Source organism: Canis lupus, chromosome 27 (genome assembly GCF_011100685.1).
Source record: "Canis lupus familiaris isolate Mischka breed German Shepherd chromosome 27, alternate assembly UU_Cfam_GSD_1.0, whole genome shotgun sequence".
NCBI lineage: Eukaryota > Metazoa > Chordata > Mammalia > Carnivora > Canidae > Canis > Canis lupus.
Genome location: NC_049248.1, coordinates 18275374 through 18301847, shown reverse-complemented (window position 1 = coordinate 18301847; position 26474 = coordinate 18275374). Strand labels below are relative to the sequence as shown.

Here is a 26474-nt window from a genome sequence, read left to right as displayed (position 1 = left end):
ACAAGATTTCCAAAATTCTAATTTTTGCTTGAAAGCTCAAAGTTGTCATCAGTGACAAATACTGTTAAGTTGTTTTCTTGGAAGTGACAGGATAACAGTTCACTTTGAGAAGTGTCTGTCAAATACCTTGTCTGAACAACTATAGTTTGTCATTCGTTCTTTCAAATAAAAATAGTGTTTCGTGAAAAAAGGAGCTAGTTCAGCTTGCAACTCAATCAGACAAATCTTTTTTCTGTGAGTCAACCCTAATATTAGTTAGCAGTTTGGTATGTAAGAGAAATACTTTAAGCATATTTCCCATTTCATCACATAGAATATTAAAATGATACATAATGAAAGGTCAAGATTGAATAAAATTATCTTTTACTGCTTCATCAAAGGGATTTTTAAGTGAAACTGCTACTTTTACTTTTATTGCAAGTCTGTGGCACAGGAGCATACAATGACGGCCACCTTAGTTTGGAGCCACTCCCTTGATATATACTAAGGTGCCAATACCCACCATTGCTTTGGTGCTATTAGAAAATGGTAACACAGGGGATTCCTAGGTGACTCAGCGGTTTACTGCCTGCTTTCGGCCCAGGGCGTGATCCTGGAGTCCCAGGATCGAGTCCCAGGATCGAGTCCTGCATCAGGCTCCCTGAATGGAGCCTGCTTCTCTCTCTGCCGGTGTCTCTGTCTCTCTCTCTCTGTGTCTCTCATGAATAAATAAATAAAATCTTAAAAAAAAATGGTAACACAATGAACAATACCTTATTATTGCTATTATAAAAATAATTTTGAGCTCATTTACAGACTTTCTGAAAGGGAATGGGAACCCTGAGGGATCCACGGACTTTGGAAATAACTAATTTCATCAAGGATAATGACAGGATAGTTTGAAAGAAAATTTTGGTAATGTTTAAGAAGTTTTTGGGAAAAGAAGCAGCAATTAGTTGACTGGGAACTAGAGTACACATTCGTTTTATATTTGTTGTTGAAACAGATGCTAAATTTTGGCCAAGAATATGAAAAATAGGAGAACACTTCAATTACACACTAATAAATTGTATTAGAGATTAGTCATGAATATTTTTACTATTTATTTTACTCTATGTATTTGAGAGAGAGAGAGAGAAAGGGAAGGAGGGAGAGAGTGCGAGTGCATGTGCACACACAGGGGGAGAGCCAAGCAGACTCCCTGCTGAGCATGGAGCCACACACAACACTCAATCTCCCCACCCTGGGATTGGTGACCTAAACCGAAATCAAGATTCAGATGCTTAACCAACTGAGCTAGCCAGGCGCGCTAGTGTAATGATTTTTTAACGAACATGATTTAGCCTTTGGATGTACAAAGTGACATGGTAACTTTGTTACCATGGAGTTCAAAGTGAGCCTTTTTTGGGCAAGCCAACCTAAAGCTTCCTCCAAAAAAAAAAGGACAACCAACTCAATTGACTTATTCATTTCTAACTAATGCTTATTTATGGAAAGTCAAACACATATAGCTTTATGCAATGTTATAACTAAAGGATTCAGTCTGTCACAAGAATAAGAAAAGGTACATTTTAAAATGGTATAATGCAAAAAATTCTTATAATTAAAAAGAAATTGCAAAAAATTCCTTTCGTTTTAGGTTAGACATTAAAGAACTGGCTGCATATAGGGTGACTGATCAAAACAACTGCTTTAGTTTTATAAAAAGCTAACTAACACAAAGCACCTGAATTCACTCCAAATAATCTACTAAGCAATGCTTAAACCAATTGCATGTACAAATTAAAACATAATCTCTATGTATATCTTAATTTTTAAAAAGTATGTAGACCAGTAAACATTGTTATTCTAATATTAAATTGGGCATCTAAGGAGATATTTCAATAAGCCATATACGCAGCTGCTCAGAAGACGAGGTTAGCATTTTTATCTTAGCAAAGAGCAGGATGAGCCTGATATAAGAATACAGGTATGCTGGAAGACAGTAGGTGTAGAATTTAAGTGTGTGAAGAGCCAATAAAAACGCAAGTGGTCTTAACCTACACAGAAAGCTGATCTATCCAGCATAGAATGCATAAAGCATCTGCTCAAAATCACTATTTCTGTGCTCCTGAAAGACCATGCATTGCAAGGTGAGGTTTTTATATGTGAGATTCTGACACTGCAGATTATTCTTCCTTTTTATTTTACTTTATTTTATTTTTTAAAGATTTTATTTATTTATTCATGAGAGAGAGAGAGGCAGAGACACAGGCAGAGGGAGAAGCAGGCTCCACGCAGGGAGCCCGACGCCAGACTCGATCCCGGGACTCCAGGATCACGCCCTGCCCCAAAGGCAGGCGCTAAACCGCTGAGCCACCCAGGGATCCCCTCTTCCTTAATTTTTAAAACAAAACAGCTGCCTTGCTTAACCTCCTCCCTATGTTCTTATCTTCTGCATTTAAAGAAGGAATAGTACAGACAGAAATGAAACACAGCACCCATAGAGAGGTGGTTACCACAAGGTTAGCAGAACTTATCTTACCTTAGGGTGATGGGCCCTGTGCCTGCGGTCTATCGTCACATCTCCTCTCTGAATTGGTGAAGATACCTCTGATCTGTATGTCCGCTGAGGGGAATATCCCTGATAAGCAGCTATTGACCCGTGGGAAGGTGATGTGGGAATAGAGTGCATTGTCTGATCAGAAATATTAACCATTGTTTTAGGACTGGTCAAAGTACTGTGGCGAGGGAGGGTGCTCTGCTTATTATAAAACTGACGCTGCTGCCACTCGTAGAGCTGCCACATCGTGTCATCTCTCATTGATCTCCGTTTCTCTTCTGCTCCAGTTCCTAATGTTTTGTCATGAGTGGAAGGGGTTACACTGCAGATACTTTCAGGCCTGGTCTTGCTGTTTCTTGGGAGTGTTCTATAACCTTCTGGATAGCGAGCCATAACCTGGGCTCTGTGGCTTGGCATATTTCTCGGTAATGTTTGGTAAGAAATTACTCTAAAATTAAAAAAAAAAATAATTGAAATGTAAAAATGAAGAAGAAAGTTGTTTTCCAGATTTTAAATAGAGTACATTCTGGTAAGTAAAATATATACTGGGACTTTTAAAAAGTTGATCAAAATATTACACAGGATATAAAATACTAATGAACAGATTTTAACCTTTTAATGAAATTCAGTTTGATGAATTTACTACATTAAGTAAAAAACATCTTTGTTATTTACATAAAAGACTATTAATTCCATGAAATGTACAGTTTGGTTAAAAAAAGAAAAATTACTTATTAGTAAGAATGTTCAAGGTCTAATCTCAAGTCTCCATATCTTGCTTTGATATAAACAGACCCCTAGAATCTTTTCATACATCTCACCAGAGTAGCTAAGTGAGATTTCTGTGTAGGGATGGAATACTGAGGAGTCTGACTTGTGCATGAAGACAGTAAGTAAACTATTGCAGGTGTGCGTGACTCTATTGTGATGTTTCCTTCAGAAAGCATGACTATTTCTAGGAAGAAGCACATCAGTACACTTGTGGTTGGATGAGAAAATTCCCCTTGATAAGTTTTCTTTTTTTTTTGATAAGTTTTCCTAATTTGGAAAATAAATATGACTTGAAGTTAAAGCTCAAAATTGAACCATTTAAAGACAAAATACTTAAATATGACAATATTTAGAAGTACAACTGCAAATCTTGGGAATTTTATATGTTTCTAGCATAGAAATGAATATTCCACCTTCGTATAAACATTTGTGGGAGGCTTTTTAAAGCAATCTAAAAGTTCCTCATGTATATTAAGCATCTAAAATAAAGTTCCTTTAAAATGCTGTATTTTTGGATATGGATACATATGGCATATTACTAAGCACATATTATTTCAGTTTCCTAAAATGAAAGAATAAAATAGAATTTTAGTTTACATTTTTTTAAAAAAGACACTGTGATAAAAACACTGCTTTGAATTGATCAAAATGATCCTTTAGATAACCTCATGCTTGGTCAGATACATTATATAAAAAGGATTTTCAAAAAAATCAATTAAAAATTCTAAATAAAGTTAGAATTTGTGTAGCTTGTGTCCCCCATCTTCAGAAATTGGCAAAAGGTATAACTAAATAGTGATCACAATAAAATCGACTTTAAGAACTCATGATCCTGAGGTCAAGAGTTGCAGGCTCTACTGACTGAGCCAGAAATGTCTCATATTCTCTTATTTTTTTTTTAAGATTTTATTTATTTATTCATGTGAGACACACAGAGGGAGTCAGAGACACAGGCAGAGGGAGAAGCAGACTCCCCACAGGAAGCCTGATGCGTGACTTGATCCCAGGACCTTGGGATCACGACCTGAGCCAAAGGCAGATGCTCAACCACTGAGCCACCCAGGCATCCCTCCTCATATCATTTTAATATCTGGGTTAAAAGAAGGGTCAGTAAGTCTACTAGAAGTAGAATGAAGTCTTTCACTTCCTTAAGTAGCATTCTTTTCATTAGGCAATGATTCCCAGACTTTTGCAATTAATGAAAAAGCAAAATAATCCTTCTATTCGAAAAAATTTCCCCCAAACCAAAACAATTATTAAAAAAACCTTTTCATCTGTAATGATTTAATTAAAAATAAAATATATTCCCCAAATTAGGAAGGGAATAATCTTAAATGTGCTACTAGAGCCCTTCACATGCTACCCATATATAGCAAAGTGAAATTATTGGAGATTTGGTTTTTCTCATCTTTGATTTTTTTTTTTTTTTGAGAGAGAGAGAGAGAGAGAGGGAGAGAGAGAGAGAGAGAGAATGAGCATAGTGGGGAGGAGCAGAGAGAGAAGGAAAAGCAGGCTCCCCACTGAGCAGGGAGCCTGAAGCTGGGCTAGATCCCGGGACCTTGGGATCATGACCTGAGCCAAAGGCAGAGGCTTTGCCACCCAGGTGCCCCTATGATTTGATCACAAAGCTATCTTAAGGTTCTAAACCCTGTGTCTTATTGTATATTTGAAATATTTCCAATTCCTTCAACCATACCTGCTACACTAAATTTCCTTCATCGTGCTGGTTGTTATTCAGTTTTGCAAAATCTTCACCTACAACAGACTTGCTCAAAATTGAACACCGTGCCATACTCCACCCCTACCTTCAATCCCCGTAAGAACTGCTGTAGCAAGGCTAACCCATGGATGCCTTTGGGCCTGGGGTGAAGGAGAAAGTTACCTGGTACTCTGATATAATCAGTATAAAGGTTCACTCCTTTGCTGCTTTCTCACCACAAATATCAACCCCCCCCCCCCCGCCCTTTTTTCCCTCTGCTTGGTCTTCCTTCTTATCCCCACCTTCTCTACTAACACTAGAGCTAGAAACTGGAAAAAGTCCAGAGTTGGTAACCCCACGGCTATCTGCTTAGGAAGCACGTCAATCACAGAAATAGATTCCATCCTAGAAATTCTGTCCTATTTCTAACGTCATTTACCCCAATATACCTTGATTTGGTCATTCACAAATTCAAGAACTATTATAGAAAGCTTAATATGCAAAAGGCTCTGTACTAAGTACTGAACCACATCACAGAAGCATATATGCTGATAATATTAACTTTATATCCAGTTTGGAAATAAGAAAAAGATTATTTATAAACATATAAGCAAGGGAGCAAGGGACATACATTGTTAATCTAAAACACAATAAAAACTGCCTAATAACTAATGTTTAAATTCCATTTCAGAAAAATCTATAGCACCAAACACCTCCATCAGTGCGTGCCCTGAAGCATTCACAATACGTGAGCTGGGCCCTCTTGTAGAGACGTATATGGAACTTGAGCTGTTAACATATCATATGATCATTAACAGTAGGCTAATTAAGGATTACAAAGTTAAAAGGGCGCGTCTGCCATTTTGAAACCGCTTTTAAAGAATTTTAACAGAAAGTTAGGTTGTTATCAAGTAAAGTTCTTTTTTAGCCCATATACTTTCTAGCATTTTGAAACCTGTTTTTCAAAAACTAGTTTCCTTCAGCGGTTTGCCCCAAAGAAATTCAAATTAAGCAACGTGTGATTTACTTTTAAGTGAGAGCTTAAGAAATGAACACTGTGAGCTCCTTCATCAGGTTTGGTGCTCCATTCACCAGCACCTGCCTGTCAAACACCATGAAAACCCTGTCCCTGTGATTCTGCCACACAGAACAATGGCTTAAGGCACCCTGCATCCTAACAGTGCCTGCCACTCACAAAGAAGCTTTAAAGCGCTGTTCACAGATGCAGATCTACTATTTGACTAAATATTAAACGTCCTTTCTTTCTATCAGAACTTTAATAATAAAAGCAAGCCTTTCATAAAGTTTTACAAAATGAATTATACTATGAATAACCTTTATGCTGCTTTCCACCAATAAAAATGATTTCATTATAGAACATCACTACTTTTTAAGTATGAAGTTCATATAATAGTGTAGATGATGTGTCTCCAATGATCCAAAGTAGACTGGCCAGTGAATCCAAAGTAGAAGGGGAGAAAAACACAGAGAGAATCTTAGCTCAAAATAACCTTCAGAAGCTATAGGTCTGCATTCAAAAGAAAAAACTCACACAGAAAGCCTTTATATATGTTAATTATACCCAGTAAAAGACCCGAAAGTTCTTGGAAACTAATACTTATGCTCAACAATTTAAAAAACCTACCTTCCAGACATCTGTTGAACCTCTAACTATACAGTTTCAACTGTAAGAAAGTATGAAATCATTGAGGAAAGTGATTTCACTAAGAAGTGAGATCTAATTTGCTGGGTAAAGATTCAGCACATATTATGGCTGGAATTTTTATTATGGTTTCCCTGAAAAATGGTTACCTTAAGTACTATGGAACATCCGTTCACTCCCTACCCGTCCCCCTCCCAGAATGAACTCTGGCTTCTCTTCGGCCAGAAATAGCAAATCTGTCTCACAATTCTCCCTTTGGAAAATCAGAAAAGTGAGTGCTGAGGATGGAGAAGAAGAAAATGAAAGTGAGCAACACATTGCGGGTGTGTTTTTGCAGTGTTGGTTGAGATAACAAAAGATGAGGCCAAGTGCACCCCGGCCTTTGAGCTGCTCCTGAAAGGAGACTTTGGCTGACAGCTGCAGATGTCAGCCACGCCAACTGAGCAAAGGAAGAATGTTCCTATACCTCAGAAGTTTCACTGTTAAGTTCATCTTCGTTTAACTGAAACATAGCAGTGTCATTGTTTTTGTGGTTTACTACTACTGAGAGGTAAGAGTCACAAAATAACTCTTCAGGTAATTCTTCCATCTGCAAGTACATTAAAGTATTTTTAAAATTTGCAGCACCAAATTCCTGCCTAATGACAGAACACTGTTTCTTATCGGTGGGTGCCTGCTTTTTCTCCATCTCCTCTGGCCTTTATTTTTCATCTCCTTTGCAGGCCACCCCAACTCTGTTTTTCTCTTAAATGTAAACATCCTTTCAGGTTTACCTTTAAATTCTTTATTTTATCCAGCCTCCAGATGAATGAATTTGTCTACTCTTATGAATTTACTTTTGATATAATGATGATGCCCCAAACCTTATTCAAAGTCCAGTCATTTATCATCTTCCCTTTTCCCAATCTTCTTTTTTTTCTTTTTTTTTTTTTTTTTTATCCCAATCTTCTTTAAATGGTTAAAGGCACCAGACAACCTTTGATGACCAGGCCTAAAGGCAGGATGTCATTCTTGATTTTCCCCTCTCACTCACACTAGACTGAGACTAGTTTGCAATCAAGCACATCCAAGCTCTCAACTAACCTTGTCAATCCTCCTTAAATACATCCCCTTCCTCTCCTCATTTTACTTTAACAGATTTTGAGCTTTCTCTAATTCATTCTCCAGAATCTGCAGCTGGAGTGACTTTTCTGAACCACCAATATGAACACATCTCTTCTGGCTTATCTCTTCAGCCTTGTTTCTCCTGCATTATCACAACCAAAGTACCTAAGCAATACTGGATGTCTCTGGATTCCTTTTCCTCTCCATATCAACTCTGCAGTTTTGCTTATCTAAACCAAGATAAGCATGCCACCCTTTATATTTCAGCTTGTATTTCACTTCCTGCAGAATGATTTTCCTGGGCCTATAGGTTGTGTTGGTTGTCCCTATTCTTGTACGCATTATGTTCTTCCTTCATTTTGCACAGTATACTGCACTTATTTAACTTTCTCCTCTACTGGGTAAGGACCTCTTTGAGAAATCTGGACAGAACAAAGGGAGACAGAGAAAAAAACACTCAGGTGTGGTTACCATGAAGAAGAGAGAAAGGAAGCTACAATCTCTAAAAGCACAGTTTAATATTTTTCAATAGGTGTCTCAGAAGCCAATCTCCACTGACATAGTGTGAAAGAAATCTGGGTCTGGGTTCAGAGCACAAAACAAAGACACTTACCCCCTGGTTTCTTCTTCGTGACCCCTTCCCTTCTGGATTTTAATCCACTGTTCCAACTGTTGCATTGAATTTGTCCTTTGGATGACTCGATCAGCCTCTGCATGTAAGGGCCCTGTATTCGGGTGATTTCCACCTCTAAGATCTGCCAGGCTAACATTGACTATTTTGTTCTCTGAACTATTCACATTGACTGGCCTATAGTGTCCAGCCTGAGCTGGGCATGTTGACCCACTCTCATATTCAGATGGCAGAGAATTCAACTTTACACTATTAATTTTTGTTAAAGGTCTATCTTGACCATCCTTCTGAAATCCATATTTTTCAGCTTCTAATGCCTTTTTTTCTTCAGTTTTGCTTATTTCCTTGTTTTTCTGGTTATTCTGGACCTCTGGTTTAATTAGCACTCTATGGTTGGGAAAGTTATTGATTTCTTTAGTTGGTGCATTTTCAGATGTAATCTTGTCCACTCTGAAATCAGAAAAGAAAATCATAGTAAATCAGATGAAATAATGCACATACTATTACTTGGATTCAATCTAGGAAAAATGTAAAATTACCCTCGACTTTACAAATAAATTGAAAGAGTCACAGAGGACAAGCCTGTATAAATCCCTAATGTGGTGATAGGAAAATTCAAGCACAACATCAGAATGCATAAATAGGAGGGGGAGAAGGGGAGAAAACATAAAATATACGGTGTATAAAGCACTGGAGGATAAAAAGTAAGGAGTGTCCCCATTAGAAATCTGGAAATAAAGCAAATTAGGACTGCCCTTTAACAGTAAAAATCACAAAATCCACACTTAAAGGACCGCCGCAACTAGTCATTTCAAATAAACAATGTGGCTTCCAGGCAGAAGGGTTAATTCTTCTTGAGACAAACATGAGTCTGGTGGTGGAAATGGCCATGTGATCACTGTCTAAGATCTGAACCATATGACTAACTAGCATGTTTGTATTCAAGAGGATCTGACTTGGGCTCTTGCAGCCAGACTTTCTGTGTTCAGCCTGCAGCTCTACGTCTTACCAGCTGTGTCTTTGGACAAGGTGTGGAAATTTATTGTGCCTCAATCTCCTCTTTGGTAGATGGGGATAAGTGTAGCACCAGGGTTATAGGACTGTGTGAGGATCAGCAGAGTATATCAAAGGCTGCCCAAGACTTTATTACTATTATCATTCTATCGTATTAAGCAATTTTGGATTAGAATCTGGCATTTCGCACCCATCTCCCCGCTGGAAGAATGTGCTTCTTTACAGTACGTGTTTGGGTCACCAGACAGTTTTATTGCTCACCATTCCAGTTGTTATATCTAGGTCTTTTTGATGAGAATCAGCTTCTCTGAGACCAATCACTTCCAGACTCTGACAAGACCAAGCTGAGTATCTGAACCTGCATGAAATTGCCGAGATCATGCCTTGTAGGGAGGCCTTTTAGGAACTAGCCAATCTTCCACATTTCAATATATAATGATGCTCCAACTGGATCCTCATATGGTACTGCTGCCAGTGTTAGTGATGAGCAAGAAATACATAACCCACACATATACAGCTATAGATAGACTTCTGCCCCCAATTTTTTTCTTTGCCCAAAATTTTTAAACTTAGTTACCTCTAGTTAATCTAGAGCTATTATTTTAAATTAGAACAGCATTGCTCTTTCATCTTCATTTTTCCAAAGACTTATTTAAGAAATGAAATAAAATTTAAAAAGACATATATACTGACTTTTCAAATGGGAATAAATGAATTTAGGAGAAACGAACTATCAAGTTAAAACCTATATGCTTTATCTTGTAGGTGATATGCCCTGATAAATATTTGTAAGTATTCTGGCCATACAGGGAAGAGTATTTGCTTAAAACTAAGTTTTAAGAGTGTTTAAGAGTGCTTGCTTAAAACTAAGCAAATAAAACCTCCCTATACATATAAAATATTATAATAATTAGGTTCCTTCAGTCTGAAATATTAAGTGAGACCAAAAATGCCAACAGCAAGAAGTAGAAGAAAAGACAATTTCTACAGGATAATTGTGACTGACATCAAGCTGGGCACATGGGTGGTCTTCAATAATTTCTGGCTGAGTAATCCTATCAACAAAACCTGCTAAAAATTGTTACAGGCACATACTCAACTAATAGGCTGTCAGAAATCCAACCAAAATACTATTATTTTTATCACTCGAAATGATGAGTAATTATTAGTTTTTAGAGTGAAAAATATAAGAAAAAATAAAACTTGAAATTCTCAGAATTTCAGATAAGAACATACAATATGAGATTATCTCAAAATCAAATATTTAAATTATGATACTGATATCTTTATTCTAAAGAGTTTCTTGAAAATTTTTCTCTAAGGTTAAAATTATCTTAAGATTTTTAATTAACTGTTTTCACCCACACATTTTCCCTACCTATAAGTGCTAATCTTTACACCCATTTGGGTAATTTTTTTTTTAAAAAGTAAACTCTACACCCATACATGGGGCTCAAACTCATGACCCTGAGATCAAGATTCCAATGCTCTGCTGACTCAGCCAGCCAGGGAACCCCAACTTGGGTAATCTTCACACATGAAATTCCAAAAGCAAATTAGCTTTCAACTTGGAATATGCAAATGGTTGAGGTCTGCCTTTCTTTCTTTCTTTCTTTCTTTCGGAGGAGGAGGAGGGAGTGAGGGCTGGAGGGGGAGGGAGGGTTAGGGCGGGCTTTCGGGATGGAGGATTGGTTGAGGAGGGGGGGTAGGGCTTGAGTTAGGGCTTATTCTTGTTAGTCTTTATGTAGCTCTCTCTCTCCTCTCTCTCTCTCTCTTTCTTTCTTTCTTCCCTTCCTTCCTTCCTTCCTTTTCTCTCTTTCTTTTTTAAATAGGTGTCCTAGTGTTTAATCTGGGTCTTTCTTTTCTCTCCTTGCTTTTTCCTAGCTGTAATGACTAGTGATGGGTTAAGTGGATTTGGATTTGATACTGAAAAAAATTAAACACAAATATATTTACATAGCATCAACTTCAGTCTTTTAACCAACAAATCAAGACTTAATAGGTACAGTAATCGACCAAAACTAAAGATTTATATTGTAACAGTCCCCTAATTCCCTGAGAGGAGAGAAAAAAACTACCAGACCTGCAAGCAAGCATTTTCCTTGTATAAAATGTATGCTCAACTGCTGCTGACTGGAAAAGAACTTAAGTGGGTCACAGATCTTTCTTCAAATTACAGGAATACAATTCTTTACTTTTTTTTTTTTTTTAAAGATTTTATTTATTTATTCACGAGAGACACAGAGAGACAGAGCGCGGCAGAGATACAGGCAGAGGGAGAAGCACAGGCTCCACGCAGAGAGCCTGATGTGGGACTCTTGCCCTGAGCCAGAGACAGACGCTTAACTGCTGAGCCACCCACGCATGCCAGAATATAATCTTTTTAAAGCACATTATTCAGCTGCTATTTAAGTAGTTTTATAAACAGATTTCCTCTCACTAGTTCCTAATATAGTTGATTATTAAAATGATTCAGATGTTCAAGCCGAGAAAAAGAAATCACAGATCAATTTTAATAGCACATTATCAAGGAATCGGAGTACTGAAGTTTCAGAAGAAAGAAAGTAGAATTCATCAAGTCATAGACATATTTAGAAATAATCTAAATGCCTGATGAGTTATTTTCTGGAGACATTCACTGTAAAACCATCAGAATTAACCAGGAGATGCTGAAGAAATGAAACCCATCAATTTTTATTTCTATTTATTATACTCCAAAAACATACAACATAATATAAAAGCACAATAAAACTAACTTCATGAATATAAATTCTCTTCTAAGATTTATGCCTTAAAACACGATCTTGTGTAGGTTTAAGAAACAATTAAAAATGTACTTACCGGAAATTAAAGGTAATTCTGTAAGAAGAAAGAATATTCAGTTTGAATGTTAGGATTCTGGATTCACCTCAGTACACTGATAGGTGAAAATGAATAAAGAGGAAATGTGGAATAAAAATGCAAGTGGTATCTCAAATTAACTACTAAAGGTGTATTAATTTATACAGAACACGAATTAATCCTTGCTTTCTGAGGAAGAAATGATTTCATATCATGACTAATAAAATGATATGTACTATGATAACAATATACACTTGCAGGCCATGGAATAAAATGTAAGTGGAAATCACCATTATTTTCCCTACAAGCCTTTACCTTTTCACAGGTTCTGTCTGTACTAGGGCAGCATCTAACATGGCTTTCATCCACAATTCCATCTCCTTTCCTGTATCAGTGCAGAAATAATAGGTCCTCATGTTTGGATGAGCTGCCTGATTGAAAACAACAGGATCATTGTAAACAGACACACACAGGATCTGTAAAAGAAAAAGAAAGACAGTTAAGTGGTTCCCTACATAGATCATTACTATCAACTTTCAGAAGAAAACTGACTTGTCTTATATACAGTTACAGAAGTGAGTGACTTAAAATATAATTCAATCTTGAAAAAATAGAAATATTAAAATGTCCTCCCAACATTGCCATTTCCCTTTAAAAATTAAAAGGAGGGAGGAAAAATGTATATAGGAAGGAAAGGAGGTAAGAAATAAAGTACCTTGTCATGTTTCCTCACCACACTTCCATGTACACATCCCTAGCAATTTCCATTTGCTACAATTCACACTTCTTTATTCAAGAATGATCCATAAAAACAGAACTATCACACAATTCAGCAAATCATCCACTTCTTATTCAAAGAAGAAAACACCAATTCAAAGAGACATATGCATAGGTGGCTCAGTCAGTTAAGCATCGGACTCTTGGTTTTGGCTTGGGTTGTGATCTCAGGGTCATGGGATCGAGCCTTGTGTTTAGCACCATGCTGGGTATGGAGCCTGCTTGGGATTCCTTCTCTCCCTCTTCCCTCTGCCCCTGCTTGTATATGTGTGCACACACACTCTCTCAAACAGATAAATAGTTAAAGACAAAACAAAGCAAAACAAAAAACAAAGAGATATATGCACCCCCATTGCAGCATTATTTATCATAGCCAAGATATGGAAGCAACTTAAGTGTCCACTGATAGATGAGTGGATGAAGCAGATATGTGGTAGACACACACAGTGGAATATTACTCAGTCATAAATATATACAATCTTGCAATGACAGGGGAAGACCTGGAGGGTAGTATGCCAAGTATTAGAAGTCTGACAGAGAAAGACAAATACTGTATGACTACACTTTTATGTGAACCTAAAAAACAAAACAAATGAACAAACTAAATAAAACAGGAATAAACTCAAAGATACAGGGAACAAACTTTTTATTATAAGGTGCAGAGGAATTGGAGGGTAGGCAAAAAAGGTAAAGAGGATTAAAAGGTACAAACTTTCAGTTATAACATAACTAAATCATAGTTACTAAATCATATTATACAGCATAGGGAATATAGTCAATAATATTGTAATAACTTTATAGTTATTACAGATAACTAGACTTATTGTGTAGATCATTTCATAATATATAAAGATATCAAATCACTATGATATACACTTGACACTAACTGTATGTCAACTATACTTCAATAAAAAAAGAATGTTCCACAGCAACCAGTGATGAAATTAATAGAACTGTACATGTCAGACATTTCCCCTTTGTGTTAACAATTTCTTTAGTCTTCAAAAGGTGTTGCTGTTACAGCATTTTATTTATCCTCATAGACATATACACACAGAAATAAAAGATTAATAAATGACCCAAAATGGTATTTTCCCTTAGCTTTTCTTTTTTTTTAAAGATTTAATTTATTTATTCATAAGACACACACACACACACACACAGAGGCAGAGACACAGTCAGAGGGAGAAGCAGGTTCCATGCAGGGAACCCGATGTGGGAATCGATCCCGGGACTCCAGGATCACGCTCTGCGCCAAAGGCAGGCGCTAAACTGCTCAGCCACCCAGGGATGTCCTTCCCTTAGCTTTTCATCTCAAGTTTCAGAGTTAAAATGTAAATATTCTGGGTTTGAATAAGGCCTATGTGAGTGGTAAATGGGTCTTTATCCTTATAATAGTTCTATCTGCTTCTGTTGTTGAGGAAAGGTAGAAAAATGAAATAAAGGCGCCACTGAGGGACTGCTATCCAATGTGTGAGCACCAAGAGCTCAGTTTAACGAGTGGGATGACAGGGCAAAGGAGAACAGCGGTAGGAGCTACATCAAAGTAGAAAAAAAGGCCAAGGTAGAGAATTCTGTGGAGGAAACATTAATTTCCACATAAAAATGCTGGTGACAGTTTCCTATCATGCACTAAAAGACAAGGAAAAACAAAGGCTATTTCGGCATACAATGAGGTAAAGGAAAGAGTAAATCTGCTAAATATAAAAAGAAGAGAGGAATAAATTTGGATCCACACACTCTACTCTGAAATTTTGACTATCTGCTTTATTTACAATGTCAAATTAGCTTTTTCAAAATTTTTTTCAGAAAGAATCAAGACAGAAGTCAATTCAATGAACACTGTGATCTAAATAACTACATAACCAGACCCTGCTAGAGATATAAAATTATCCATGGAAACACTTTAGAAGAAACGGCTCAAATGCTGTATGTTGTTAAAATGATTAAAACCACCACAGTGTCCCTGGACTGCCTGAATCAGGTTTTGGAGAAATGAATGAAAAGACCACTGTCCATATTTGTGATTAAGGAAGGAACATGGGTCTAAGTCCTAAGAAGATCAAGGTACAGCCATGAGTCCTTTGCTAACAAGGCACACCTATGCTTGCCAGCTGTCAAATGGAAATACTAGATGATGATCAAGTCTGCTACCTAACTTTAGGTTTACAATCGTCCATGAAGTTTCTACTCACCATTGTATAAGCAGTAGCCTCAAATGTCAAAAGCAGCTCATAAATTTGAAGGAAACATTGCAAAAGAGAAAATTTGAGAGAGAAATTACTATTCTTATTATAGATAAAATAAAATTAGCATCAAGCCAAATAATTACAGAGAAAATATGCTTAACATGCATGATCACTGTTGTGACTTCAACACTCTAATATTTAAAAGTCTAAGAACCCAGCAAAATGTCCTATGAAGAGCACAAATTCAATAAACTTTTGCCAAATTAATGAGTAGACAAAAAATTGAAATCATGATCAAATAACAGTATCATATAGTTTTACATGTGAAAGTAATTTTTATCAAGTTATTAAGTTATCAGTATTAAATTTTGTTATAGCATCTTAAAATGCTTAATTCTGTTTCTCTGGTTCACACTGTTAATAAAACCTGTTGAAATCCCGTGCCATTCCCTTATCCACAGTGTCTGTTCAGACATCACCTTCTCATTGAGGCCATCCATCACTCCCGCCACCACTATAACTGCTGCTTTCTTCTCCATAACTAATAATGCAACTTGTTAATTAGCAAAAGTTGTAAATCAGCTGCAGTCCTGAGTATTTTTTTTTTTTTTTTTTTAGTCCTGAGTATTTTTTTAAAAAGTGGAAGGGAATTAAAAGCAGAGTCAATTTTATAGTGGTGTAAACATTTTCACTGTTAAATTACAGCATGTGTTACCCTTACTTTCCCTTCAAACAAAATTTTACACCAACCCCTTCGGAGATCTTAATTTAAAACTAACTTAAAAAATAGGTAACCTCTGAAATTTATTTTAGCCACAGTCATAAAGCAAAGAATGCAGTAAGGTTTTTGAAAACAAAAATAACCAAGTTATCATCAAAGTAGCCTTTCACCAGTGTATCAGAAGCAGGTGGGTATTGTTAGTCAGAGGAGGGGGGGGCCCTCAGGTCTGCTTGGATTTAATAACAGTTTTAACGTCTTAATGTCAATATTATCTCAAAAATACCTGATATTCATGATGTACTTAGACCCAAGAACATCTCTGCAAATATTCTCTACGATCGTAAGTGTGCATGTTAAAAACCACAGTTGTTGTCTCTTACAGTACTCTTCCTTCAAATTTATTGTGAAAAAATTCAAATCTGCATAATAATCTTTAAAGAATTGTACAGTAATCACCAGAACACCCATGCTACATTTACCAGTTATTAGCATTTTCACATATTTGCTTTATTTGAAGTACAGACATAAAGACATTTGGCCTTTAGATATGTTTCCTAATTAAATGGGATATTCTTCTATTCGATCTTAAGACTATTAACTAATATATATTAAATATAAATATGTCCATTGATAAAATAAGTTTTTATAATAATCTATGTATGGGTCAATATCCATTTTTTACATTAGTGCAAGATTCAAATACAGAATTAACAAAAATATGACTATTTCCTTACCTTAAAAGCATATTTGCGATTTATGTGATCTTCAGAGGTAAGCATAGCTATCTGAAAACTAGGTAATAGTATGCTTCCCAGGATACCCTCTTCTTTCTCATCTAAGAGGTAATTGAACATCTGATTAGAATTCTAAATGTTGTCATGAAGCAGAATAAATTTTCTCAAAATGTATTTTGACCAAATCAAAAGTTTCTTCTCATATAAAGAACTGTACTCATGTGTTGTTTAGATAGTTCTTTACAAGGTTTTAAAGGAAATACTAAATAGCACCAGCATATATATTTCTTCATTTTCAATAAGCTTCTCTATCCTTTGCAAATCAGAAATGGTTCTCTCACACATCAGAAAAATGTCAATTAGACATAAAAACAGCTTATATTTGTTTGGCATACATACCACACTCTACAAAACCCTGACATGTGATTCACTGAAAATATATTAGCATATAAGTAACAACATAGAAACCTTACAAAATCAATCCACTCACATTTCTAGTAGGAGTTAAATGCCCAACCATTTTAGGCCAAGACAAATGCTTAGTTCACTTGCTCATGCCCTCTAGTCTGCTTCAAATGTCTCATTTTATAAAGCCTGCCTTAACCTCTGTATTTTTAACTGCTTCCCATCCTAACCCATCACAGAGACCTCATTTCTCTTTTTTGGAACTTCACTGCCCCCTCAATACCTCTGACATATACGCTATAGTTTTATTATTTATCAACTCTCTCCCCTGCTAGACTGTCAATTCTATGAAGACATTTAGAATGATAGTAGATGCTAAATAAACATTTGAATAAACATACATTTTAAACTGCTCTGTAAAACTTATATGATTAAACATTTTTAATTTTTTAAAGATTTTGTTTAGTTATTCATGAGAGACACACATAGGCAGAGACATAGGCAGAGAGAGAAGCAGGCTCCCCGCAGTAAGCCTGAGGCAGGACTTGAATCCTGGGATCAAGACCTGAGCCAGAAGCAGATGCTCAACCACTGAGCTACCCAGGTGCCCCAAATTATATGATTTTTAAAACACATAATCACAGTTACCTTTTACCAGTCATTCTGATACATAACAAAGTTATGGGGAAAAAAAATTACAGGCCTACAAGGCAAGCAGATAAAACACACCCAGGAAAATGACAAAACATCCATCTTGGCACACTATAGATTCACATTATTAACTTGCTGCTTGGGGGCAGAGATGTTTATGAAACTCGAAATACATAGTTCATTGTTAGAAACCCATAAGACAAGTTAATAAAGCTGTGCATTAGGCTGATGAACTCAGCAATGAGAAAAATCATAAATGAGAAATAATTATTTTATTATGCTTGCTATTTTAAAAATTTTTTATCATAAACTTGTTAAAGAAATTTATTTATTTTCCCCTCATTTCTAAAATATGTGAAACTATCAAAAGAAAATAAGTTGCATTATATAGAGGTTATTTCTAGAAGTTTTTCTCTTTATGCAACAAAATTCTGCTCCTACTATATACTGTGCTCATAGTTCACTAATACAAGTTAGAATGAACACAAGTGCAGATTTTGTCTAAAAGATTAAAAAAGGTAGAAGTAGTCGTCAGTTATAGAGTATATGACAATTTTTTTTAAAGATTTTATTTATTTATTCATGAGACACACAGAGAGAAAGGCAGAGACACAGGCAGAAGGAGAAGCAGGCTCCCCACAGGGAGCCCGATGTGGAACTCAATCCCCAGACTCGGGATCATGTCCTGAGCTGAAGGCAGATGCTCAACCGCTGAGCCATCCAGGTGTCCCAGAATATGACAATTTAAAAGAAGGAGTCACATTCTAATTTTAAATCCAACTTTGTTTATATAAACCATATAATCAGAAACAGCTCATGAAGTCCTTTTTATTAAAAAAATCATTTTCATCAAATAATACATTCTCTTACATTGCATTATTGGAAATGGTGACTTTTCCTGAAGTTATTTTAGAAAATGCACAGGTACACTCTGGCATAGGGTGATTTCACTGGATCACCCTGAATGGTTTCCCAGACAGACACTAAGCAGCTATGAGACCTTGGCAAGTCATCGATCCTGAGTACCTCAGTTCCATCAACTATGAAACTGAGGAAAACAGGACTTACTGCAAAGGACTGTGATGAGGGTTAAAAGAGCTAACAGATATAAGGACCTCAATAATTCACTAAGCCCATTTGAAGTGTTCGATAAATACTGCTCTTATTATATAAAACTAAAGGCACTGCATATACAAAATTCTTCATCTTCTGTCAAATGAAGAGTTTGAGTTCTAAGAGTTCTTCACTAGATTCTTCAAATGTTTCTAATCACGACATTCTTCTGTTTAGTTTGTCAAGCCTTACGTAAGTAACTGTCTTTCACCCAAAGGGTTTTATACACTGACAAGCAAAAGGTGGGTACTGATTATGTGCAGAATGAATGAACTCTCCAGGGGGGTCAGTTGGGCCTTTTCTTAGACTGGACGGCAGTCCAACTCCATCTGTCCCAACCTAGATCCTTCCTTTCCCTGCCACAGGCAATGGTCCCACAAACACTCTGCAATAAGCCTCTTGCTTATTAATTTCCATCACAGAGCTCCCATCCTGGGGAACACAATCTGGGACAAGAACCCTAAGAATCTCAATATGGACTGGATTCAAATAACATTTTAGACTCCCCATTTCTACTTCAGCTTTAAAGACGTTTGGGCAAAAGACATAAACACATATAATTCCAGCTGGGTACATAACTTACAGACTGGAATATTATCACTAATTATCATTACCCAGAATACTTCAATACTTTGTTAATTGGTCCCCTGGTTTCTAGTTCAAGAGTTAGGGTGATTTTTCTAAAATGTGCATTTGATCCTAACATTATTTTTACATTTAAGACAGAGTTAAAACTCATTAGGATGGAAACAAATGTCTTTTGTGCCTCAATCTACTTTTTATAGCCTTTACTCCTGATATAGCCTTTACTCTGCAGACATAACCTTCATTCTAGCAACATAAGCCTCACGTGTAACTTTACAAATATGCCATGCTCACTCATGCTTTGAGCATACTAAGTCCATTGTCTAGATCATCCTTCTTTCCTAAATCTTTCCTTGTACACTTGGTCAACACTCATTCAACATAACTGAATACTAACTACGACATCTTTCTTAGAGTCCTTTAGCTAATCTGTGAGTTCCATGAAGAGAAGAGTTTATATTGTTCATTACTGTATCCTACTCTACTACCTAATAATATATCCGGTGCATCAAAACTGCTCACTGCTATCTACCACCTAGTCTGAGCCATCCTCATTTCTATCTAATAACTCCTAACTAGTCTCTGCTTCCTTCCTTCCCTCCTCATAATTCATTTTCCAAGAGCAGCATGAGTGAGCTTTCCACAATGTAAATCAAAGCAAATCATTCTTATACTGAAAAACATCCAATTTTCCCCTTACAGTATTTTCAGGAGAACCGAAATTCTATGGAGTCTGACATTGGTGCAATCTTCATTCCTGCCACCTCTGTCCCTACTGCTAGCCCTCCAGCAGAGTGCACTGGTTTCCTTCTGCTCTTCCAAATGTTCCACTTTCCTAACCTTAGAGCCTTTGCACTATTGCTCCCCCTGCCTACAGTACTATACTCACTCTGACTCTTCATCATTTAGATCTTGCTATCTAAAACATCTGCTCAGAGAACTGATCCAAAGATGTCTTTTCTCTTATGTCTTTCATATGATGACCTTTTTTCCCCCCTAAGAGCACTTATCATAGTATTGTTTATTTATTTGAATTTATTTACTGTCTGACTTCTCTAGAATGTAAGCTTCATGAGAGTTTTCTTTCACTGTTTTGACAGTACCTGGAATGAAGCAGGTCCTGCTCAATAAATATTTGTTGAATAAATTAAGTCCTATGATAAGTTTTGTCAGTAGACTGACTAAGAAATAGAGCAATCTAAGTGTTCTGTCATAATATGCCTACTCCTTTGCAAAGAACAGTGGGAACTTGAGCTCCCATCTGGTATTGGCTGCTAACCTATTGTAAAAAATAGCAAATCATTTATTTTCTGTCTTTCCATATCTGTGAATTGTGGACTGATTTTTCAGAAACTTCTGACAGTGCACTGTGTATGTCAGTATAATAGACACTTGGAAAGATACAGAAGAAATGAATGGTGCTCCCGTATTCAGCATATAAGAGAAGAGATCTGTATAAGGAGAAAGGCCTGTGGTTAAGAGAAGTACCTAGGTATAAATAAATCCTGGCTCTGACACTTGCTAGTTGTGAGACTTCACGCAAGCAATATGACCTCACTGTCTTGTATGAACAGATTTCCTACCTTGTCAAGTGGCTATAAGGAAGAGATGAAATAGATCTTCTAAGTTACATGCTCATCGTATAGTAAATGCTCAAAGAATTGCCAAGTATTATGATTATCTCACTAAAATCTTGTAGTTTTTATTTCAAATCTGGCATTTCCTGCTGGTAATATAGTGAAAGCGTATAGTATCATACACTCATTTCCAACCATTTGAAGTACAGAAGTGAGTTAAATTATATTTCTTTCCTTTTTATATTTTCTTCTTTTTTTTACATTGCTCCTGTCTGGTAAACTATACTAAAATAAATAAAGATATGATGTGTAAAAAGGATACGGTTAATAATAAAACGGAACCTCATATTCAACATGGCTTCTGAACTCAATATTTACATTTTAAAAATTAGGTTAAAAGTTTTTCTATTTTAATAAAGGTGGTAAGCAGCACCTTTCCATGAGTGACAACAGAAAATTACAAGGAATTCAGTGTTCTTTTTATTGTAAATTAACATTAAGGAATTTTACATGAGAAGTAGTAATAAACATTTTCTTGTTCTCATTTAAAGCTCTAAATAGGGGCAGCCCAGGTGGCTCAGTGGTTTAGCGCCACCTTCAGCCCAGGGTGTGATCCTGGAGACCCAGGATCAAGTCCCAGATGTGGCTCCCTGCATGGAGCCTGCTTCTCCCTCTGCCTGTGTCTCTGCCTCGATCTCTCTCTCTCTCCTCTCTGTGTATTCTCATGAATAAATAAGTAAAATCTTTAAAAAGAAAAAAAAAAAAGCTCTAAATAGGGGGGGATCCCTGAGCGGCTTAGTGTTTTAGCACCTGCCTTCGGCCCAGGGTGTGATCGTGGGGTCCCAGGATTGAGTCCTACATCGGGCTCCCTGAATGGAGCCTGCTTCTCCCTCTGCCTGTGTCTCTGCCTCTCTCTCTCCCTCTCTCTCTGTGTCTGTCATGAATAAATAAAATCTTTTTTTTTTAAATAAAGCTCTAAACAGACTATAAATAGACTACAAAAGAGGGAAGTACAAACTATAAGCTTAGAAATAAATAATGCCTGAGTTATATATAACTCTTGACATTCTGAAAGAGTGGGAAAATCTTTAAGGAAAATTGTAGAGTATAGCTGGCGCTTAAACTAAAGATAATACCACAACTGCTGCCTAGTCAATATTTCTATGACAAAATGAAATTTTATAGATTTGGTTAATTCTCACTCAGCAATGCTTGTCAACCACAGTTTGCAGTGAGGGAAAAATAGATGATTACAATTCTAGTAACTTCAAATTTGAAGGTTAATATGAATTATATTGCTTTGATAGATGACCACAGAACTTCATTATATATTTTTTTGTATGTGATTAAAGTAAATTTTAAAATTGTTAATCGGTTCTAAAATCCTGTTATATCTTGTGATATACTTAAATAGAAGAGTTATAAATTATTAAACATGCTTTGACAATCTAATTCTTTAGTGACTGTTTCCAACTGGACTTTAAAGTAGGAAAGAGCTACTGTCCAGATTCATGATTTTATATTACAGTTGATGCAGATTTCTATGGAGAGCACAGCCTATGAAGACTTTTCTTTGTTAGCTACCAACTGTGTAATAGCTAACAGCTCCATATAGCACAGAGGAGAGACTTCCCTGGACTTTGTTTTAAAATTGTATTAATCAAGAACTTACTAACAAGAAAACATATTTTAAAAAGGAGTTTATGGTATCTATATAGGAGAAATGAAGACTATTTCTCCATACCTAAGATAGTACCTTCATTTCCTCTCCATCAACATTAACAGCCTGGTATACCTGCCTTCGATAACTTTCTCCATGTATCAGGGAGGTTGTCATTGTTTAAAAAAAAGGGGGGGGGGGGGTCAGGGAAGGTGGGGAATCATATTAAGTACATTTCTTCAGACTTTTTGCCAATACATCAGAGTCGTCTCTGATACTCTCAAGACATTTGCTGTGTGTTCAATGAATCAATAGCTGGATTTATTAACAAAGCTGACACATAAAAAGAATCTCATCAAACTAGTGACTTTTATCTACTAGGCGCTATTTCAAGGATAACATTACAGAGTGAAGATTCATATGCTATTTATATACAACAAATAAAATTAACACAACCAAACTATAAAAATTGGACCAAACTCAGACTAATCTGCTTGAAGCACCATTGTACTGTCTTCAGACATACCTCACTTGCTCAGTATTACATATGGATGCAAAGAAGGTTTTTTGATACTGTTTATTGATAATAAAATAGCCAAAAGAATTGTAATGTGTATTTGTTTAAAGAAAGTATCTACTGAAAAAAAAAAGTATCTACTAACATATTCTGTTGCAATTATGAAATAACACATTAAGACAGTTTATGGTAAACTCACCTCTATAATAAAAGAGACAAAGGTCAGAAAGCACGAACCAGCGTTTCTTCCATAGCTTCATGCCAGTACTGTCCTACATCAAATCAACATATTAAAGGATTTTTTTCACTTCAGAAAATTCAAATTAATTTCTGATGCATTTCTTTAAAATAAGCTTTTAAGACAAGATATATTTCATATATTCTATACAGAATACCTAACTAAAAAGCCAAAATATGGAGGCAGTTTTCTAGAACTTCTGTTAACGTTAACATTAAGATATTTCCAACTATATAGGTCTCTGAAGAATAATACTGTCATGTAAGAAACACTGTTGAAGCGATCTGATTCAGTTTCAAATTTGTAAGCAATTTGGAATTTACTCTTCTGAACACACGTCTGCTAACATGAGGATAATGTAACCATGCAGCAAGCATTGTGCATATTCTGGTAAGCCAAATTTAAGAAATATGTTAACCTTCAACAAGAATAATATGTGATTTGAAATTATCCCATAGGTACTGTGATTCAAAATGACTGTGAATAAAGGAAACTGAGCATACAAATACATTTCACAAACATTTTTTTTCTTCTTACATATACGCTTTGGGTTCTGCTCACCCTGAAAAAAAGAGTGCCTCTTTGGCAGCTTTTTCTAAATAATTCAGTTAATAAAAACACCAAGCTCAATCAAAATTATAATTTTAATAAAAATTACCTTCCCACATGCAATAAAGCAAAATTGTAAGAGAAAATGAAACACACTCACAAAGGCAAAAAAAAAGAGGCCAGTATGGATGTGCATTAATAGTTCTTATTTATTTCTAGTTGTAACCATCTAAATATGATTTTAGAACTTACATAGGTAAAAATCTTAAAAAGATCTGTCCTTGAAGTTGACAATTACACCATGGATTGAAAAAGATCTTTTTATTGGCATATGGTATTTTCAGTTTCCCAATAATATTCTTTAATGCAGATAATTTAAAACTTTAGACTTTTAAGTGACTGCAAATAAACTCTGTGAAAGTCACACAGGTGTTAGAATATAAACACTCATGGTAGAGAAACTGGTTATACTCTTCCAATACAAATTAATCAAGGGAATCAAGAAACAAGAACAAAAGTCATTTTAAGGAAGTCCCATATCCTCTATTAGGATACATTAAGCTATTTGAACATAATTGGACTTATTAGAAAGTCTAGTTAAAAAAATATTTCAGCTTGGAGAAGTTTAAATGTCAGTCAAAATACAGATGATTTTAAAATAAAAATTAAAAGTTGTATTCAAGTTATATACTCAAATCAACTCAGTGCACGCTGGCCAAACTAATCTGCTTCAATGATTGGGAATTCTCTGGATTTTAAGAGGGCCCTCTTTCAATGTGTTTAGTTGTCACCCCAACTTTCAGATGGAACAATGTTTAATTAATCTTTCATAACAATTTCATTATGAACTTTAAGGACTATAATTATTAGGTAATCTGAAAGCAATTAGCAATATTTGAACAATTAGCACCATCAGTGACCTAATATTTAACTCACTTTGTGTCATCTATATATGTGTAGAATCAGAGACAGAACTAAGTTAGAGGTCTTGAATTCTGAGTATATCGTCTCAGTTACCTAGTGGTCATTTAACTTGGAAATCCAGGTGCAAACCAGAAAGTAAAAAAGAAACAGCGTCTGAGGAGTAAAAATGGATGTCAAAAAGTCCAATGAACACACATCCTTACTAATTCCCAATGTATTGATAAGGCTCCAAAAAGTTTAGTTGTCAGGTTTTCCAAACACTAGAACAATATACACCCCAACTTCTTATTAGGGTGTCTGAGATTGATCCGTACTTAAGCAAATAGCAGATGAGTTAAGAAAAAGAAACAGCACACTTAGTCTTGAGAGCCTAAAAGTAAAAATCTGAAAAAAATCTAAAAAATTTCAACAATGATCAGATTTATCTGTACATTAAACAGAGAAGTATATAATTGTATATTTAATGATTTTTATAGGAATACAAAAATGAACAAGACCTATGCATGATTTTTCCCCCCACTTAAAGAATATTTCTGCCTGGATAATTTTAGCATATTATTGCTAACATTTTCACACAGCATATATTTAATTTCAAATCTAGAAATACCTAGATTTACACAAACATACACAATCTCCGTTCTAAGTAATCATTACCTTTTCTTTCTTTACTGTTCCCCTAACAGTCCTCAGTGGTAATAAAAAGAATCTAGATGACTATAACACCTTCCTCATTTTATATAATTGTCCTAGGTATATTCAGCTGAAAAGGTCTCTTTTTATTCCATCTTTCTTTCACACTGAATAGAAAATAAACAAAAATACCTGTTTATAAAGCCAACCTCGTCTGACCACAGGTGCATTAGGATTCCTTTTAATTGAATTAGATCTCTTTCCAAAATTGTGAACTTTTTTTGAAGCCCGTGAAGTCTAATTAGAAAAAAGCAAAACAGAAAATGTGTTATTAATAGGTGTTTATATTTCATCTTCATAATTTTATCTCTTCAGATTTCTCTGAAACTTGTAAGACGTAATCTTTTCAGGTGAATTATACCAATTCTACTGCCTTTTAGGACTTAATTCTTTCAAGTGTAAGAATTCTGCACAAAGAATTTTTTCCCCCAGGATATTAAAAAGAATCACAAATTTTACAATCTGTCCTTTAAAATTGGGACATACAATTTTTTTTTGAGAGAGAGAGAGAGCATGCACCAGCCTGTGCACATAAGTTCAGAGGAGATAAGGGAGGCGGTGGGGGTGGGGGGAGGCAGGGAGAGGAAAGAGAGAAAAACAGACACCATGCCCAGCTCAGAGCCCAGCATGGCTCAATTCCTTGACCCTGAGATCCTGATATGAGCTGAAACCAAGAGCCAGTCATTTAGGTGTCTGACTTTTGATTTCAGCTCAGGTCATGTTCTCAGGGTCCTTGGATCGAGCCCTGCATCAGGCTCCCTGCTCAGTGAGGAGTCTGCTTGAGGATTCTCTCCCTCCCTCCCTCTGGCCCCACCCACCCCTGTTCTATAAATAAATAAATAAATAAATAAATAAATAAATAAATAAATAAATAAATAAATAAATCTCTAAAAATAAAAT

General features: G+C 35.8%; 1 protein-coding gene across 12 annotated transcripts in view; it reads right to left on the bottom strand.

The window, feature by feature from the left end:
• PLEKHA5 (pleckstrin homology domain containing A5) overlaps positions 1-26474 on the bottom strand; it is a 242104-nt gene that overhangs the window by 73580 nt on the left and 142050 nt on the right. For 9 of the 12 annotated variants that reach the window (XM_038576964.1, XM_038576948.1, XM_038576953.1 and 6 more), the window contains exons 6-11: positions 25707-25811; positions 23373-23445; positions 16666-16766; positions 12560-12675; positions 8372-8839; positions 2504-2969 (exon numbers count right to left, since the gene is read on the bottom strand). In XM_038576964.1, coding sequence (XP_038432892.1) covers positions 2504-2969; positions 8372-8839; positions 12560-12675; positions 16666-16766; positions 23373-23445; positions 25707-25811 — 1329 coding nt within the window. Of the gene's footprint in view, positions 1-2503; positions 2970-8371; positions 8840-12559; positions 12721-15216; positions 15253-16665; positions 16767-23372; positions 23446-25706; positions 25812-26474 lie in introns of all 12 variants that reach the window. The other 3 variants (XM_038576947.1, XM_038576951.1, XM_038576955.1) reach the window with 1 other exon arrangement.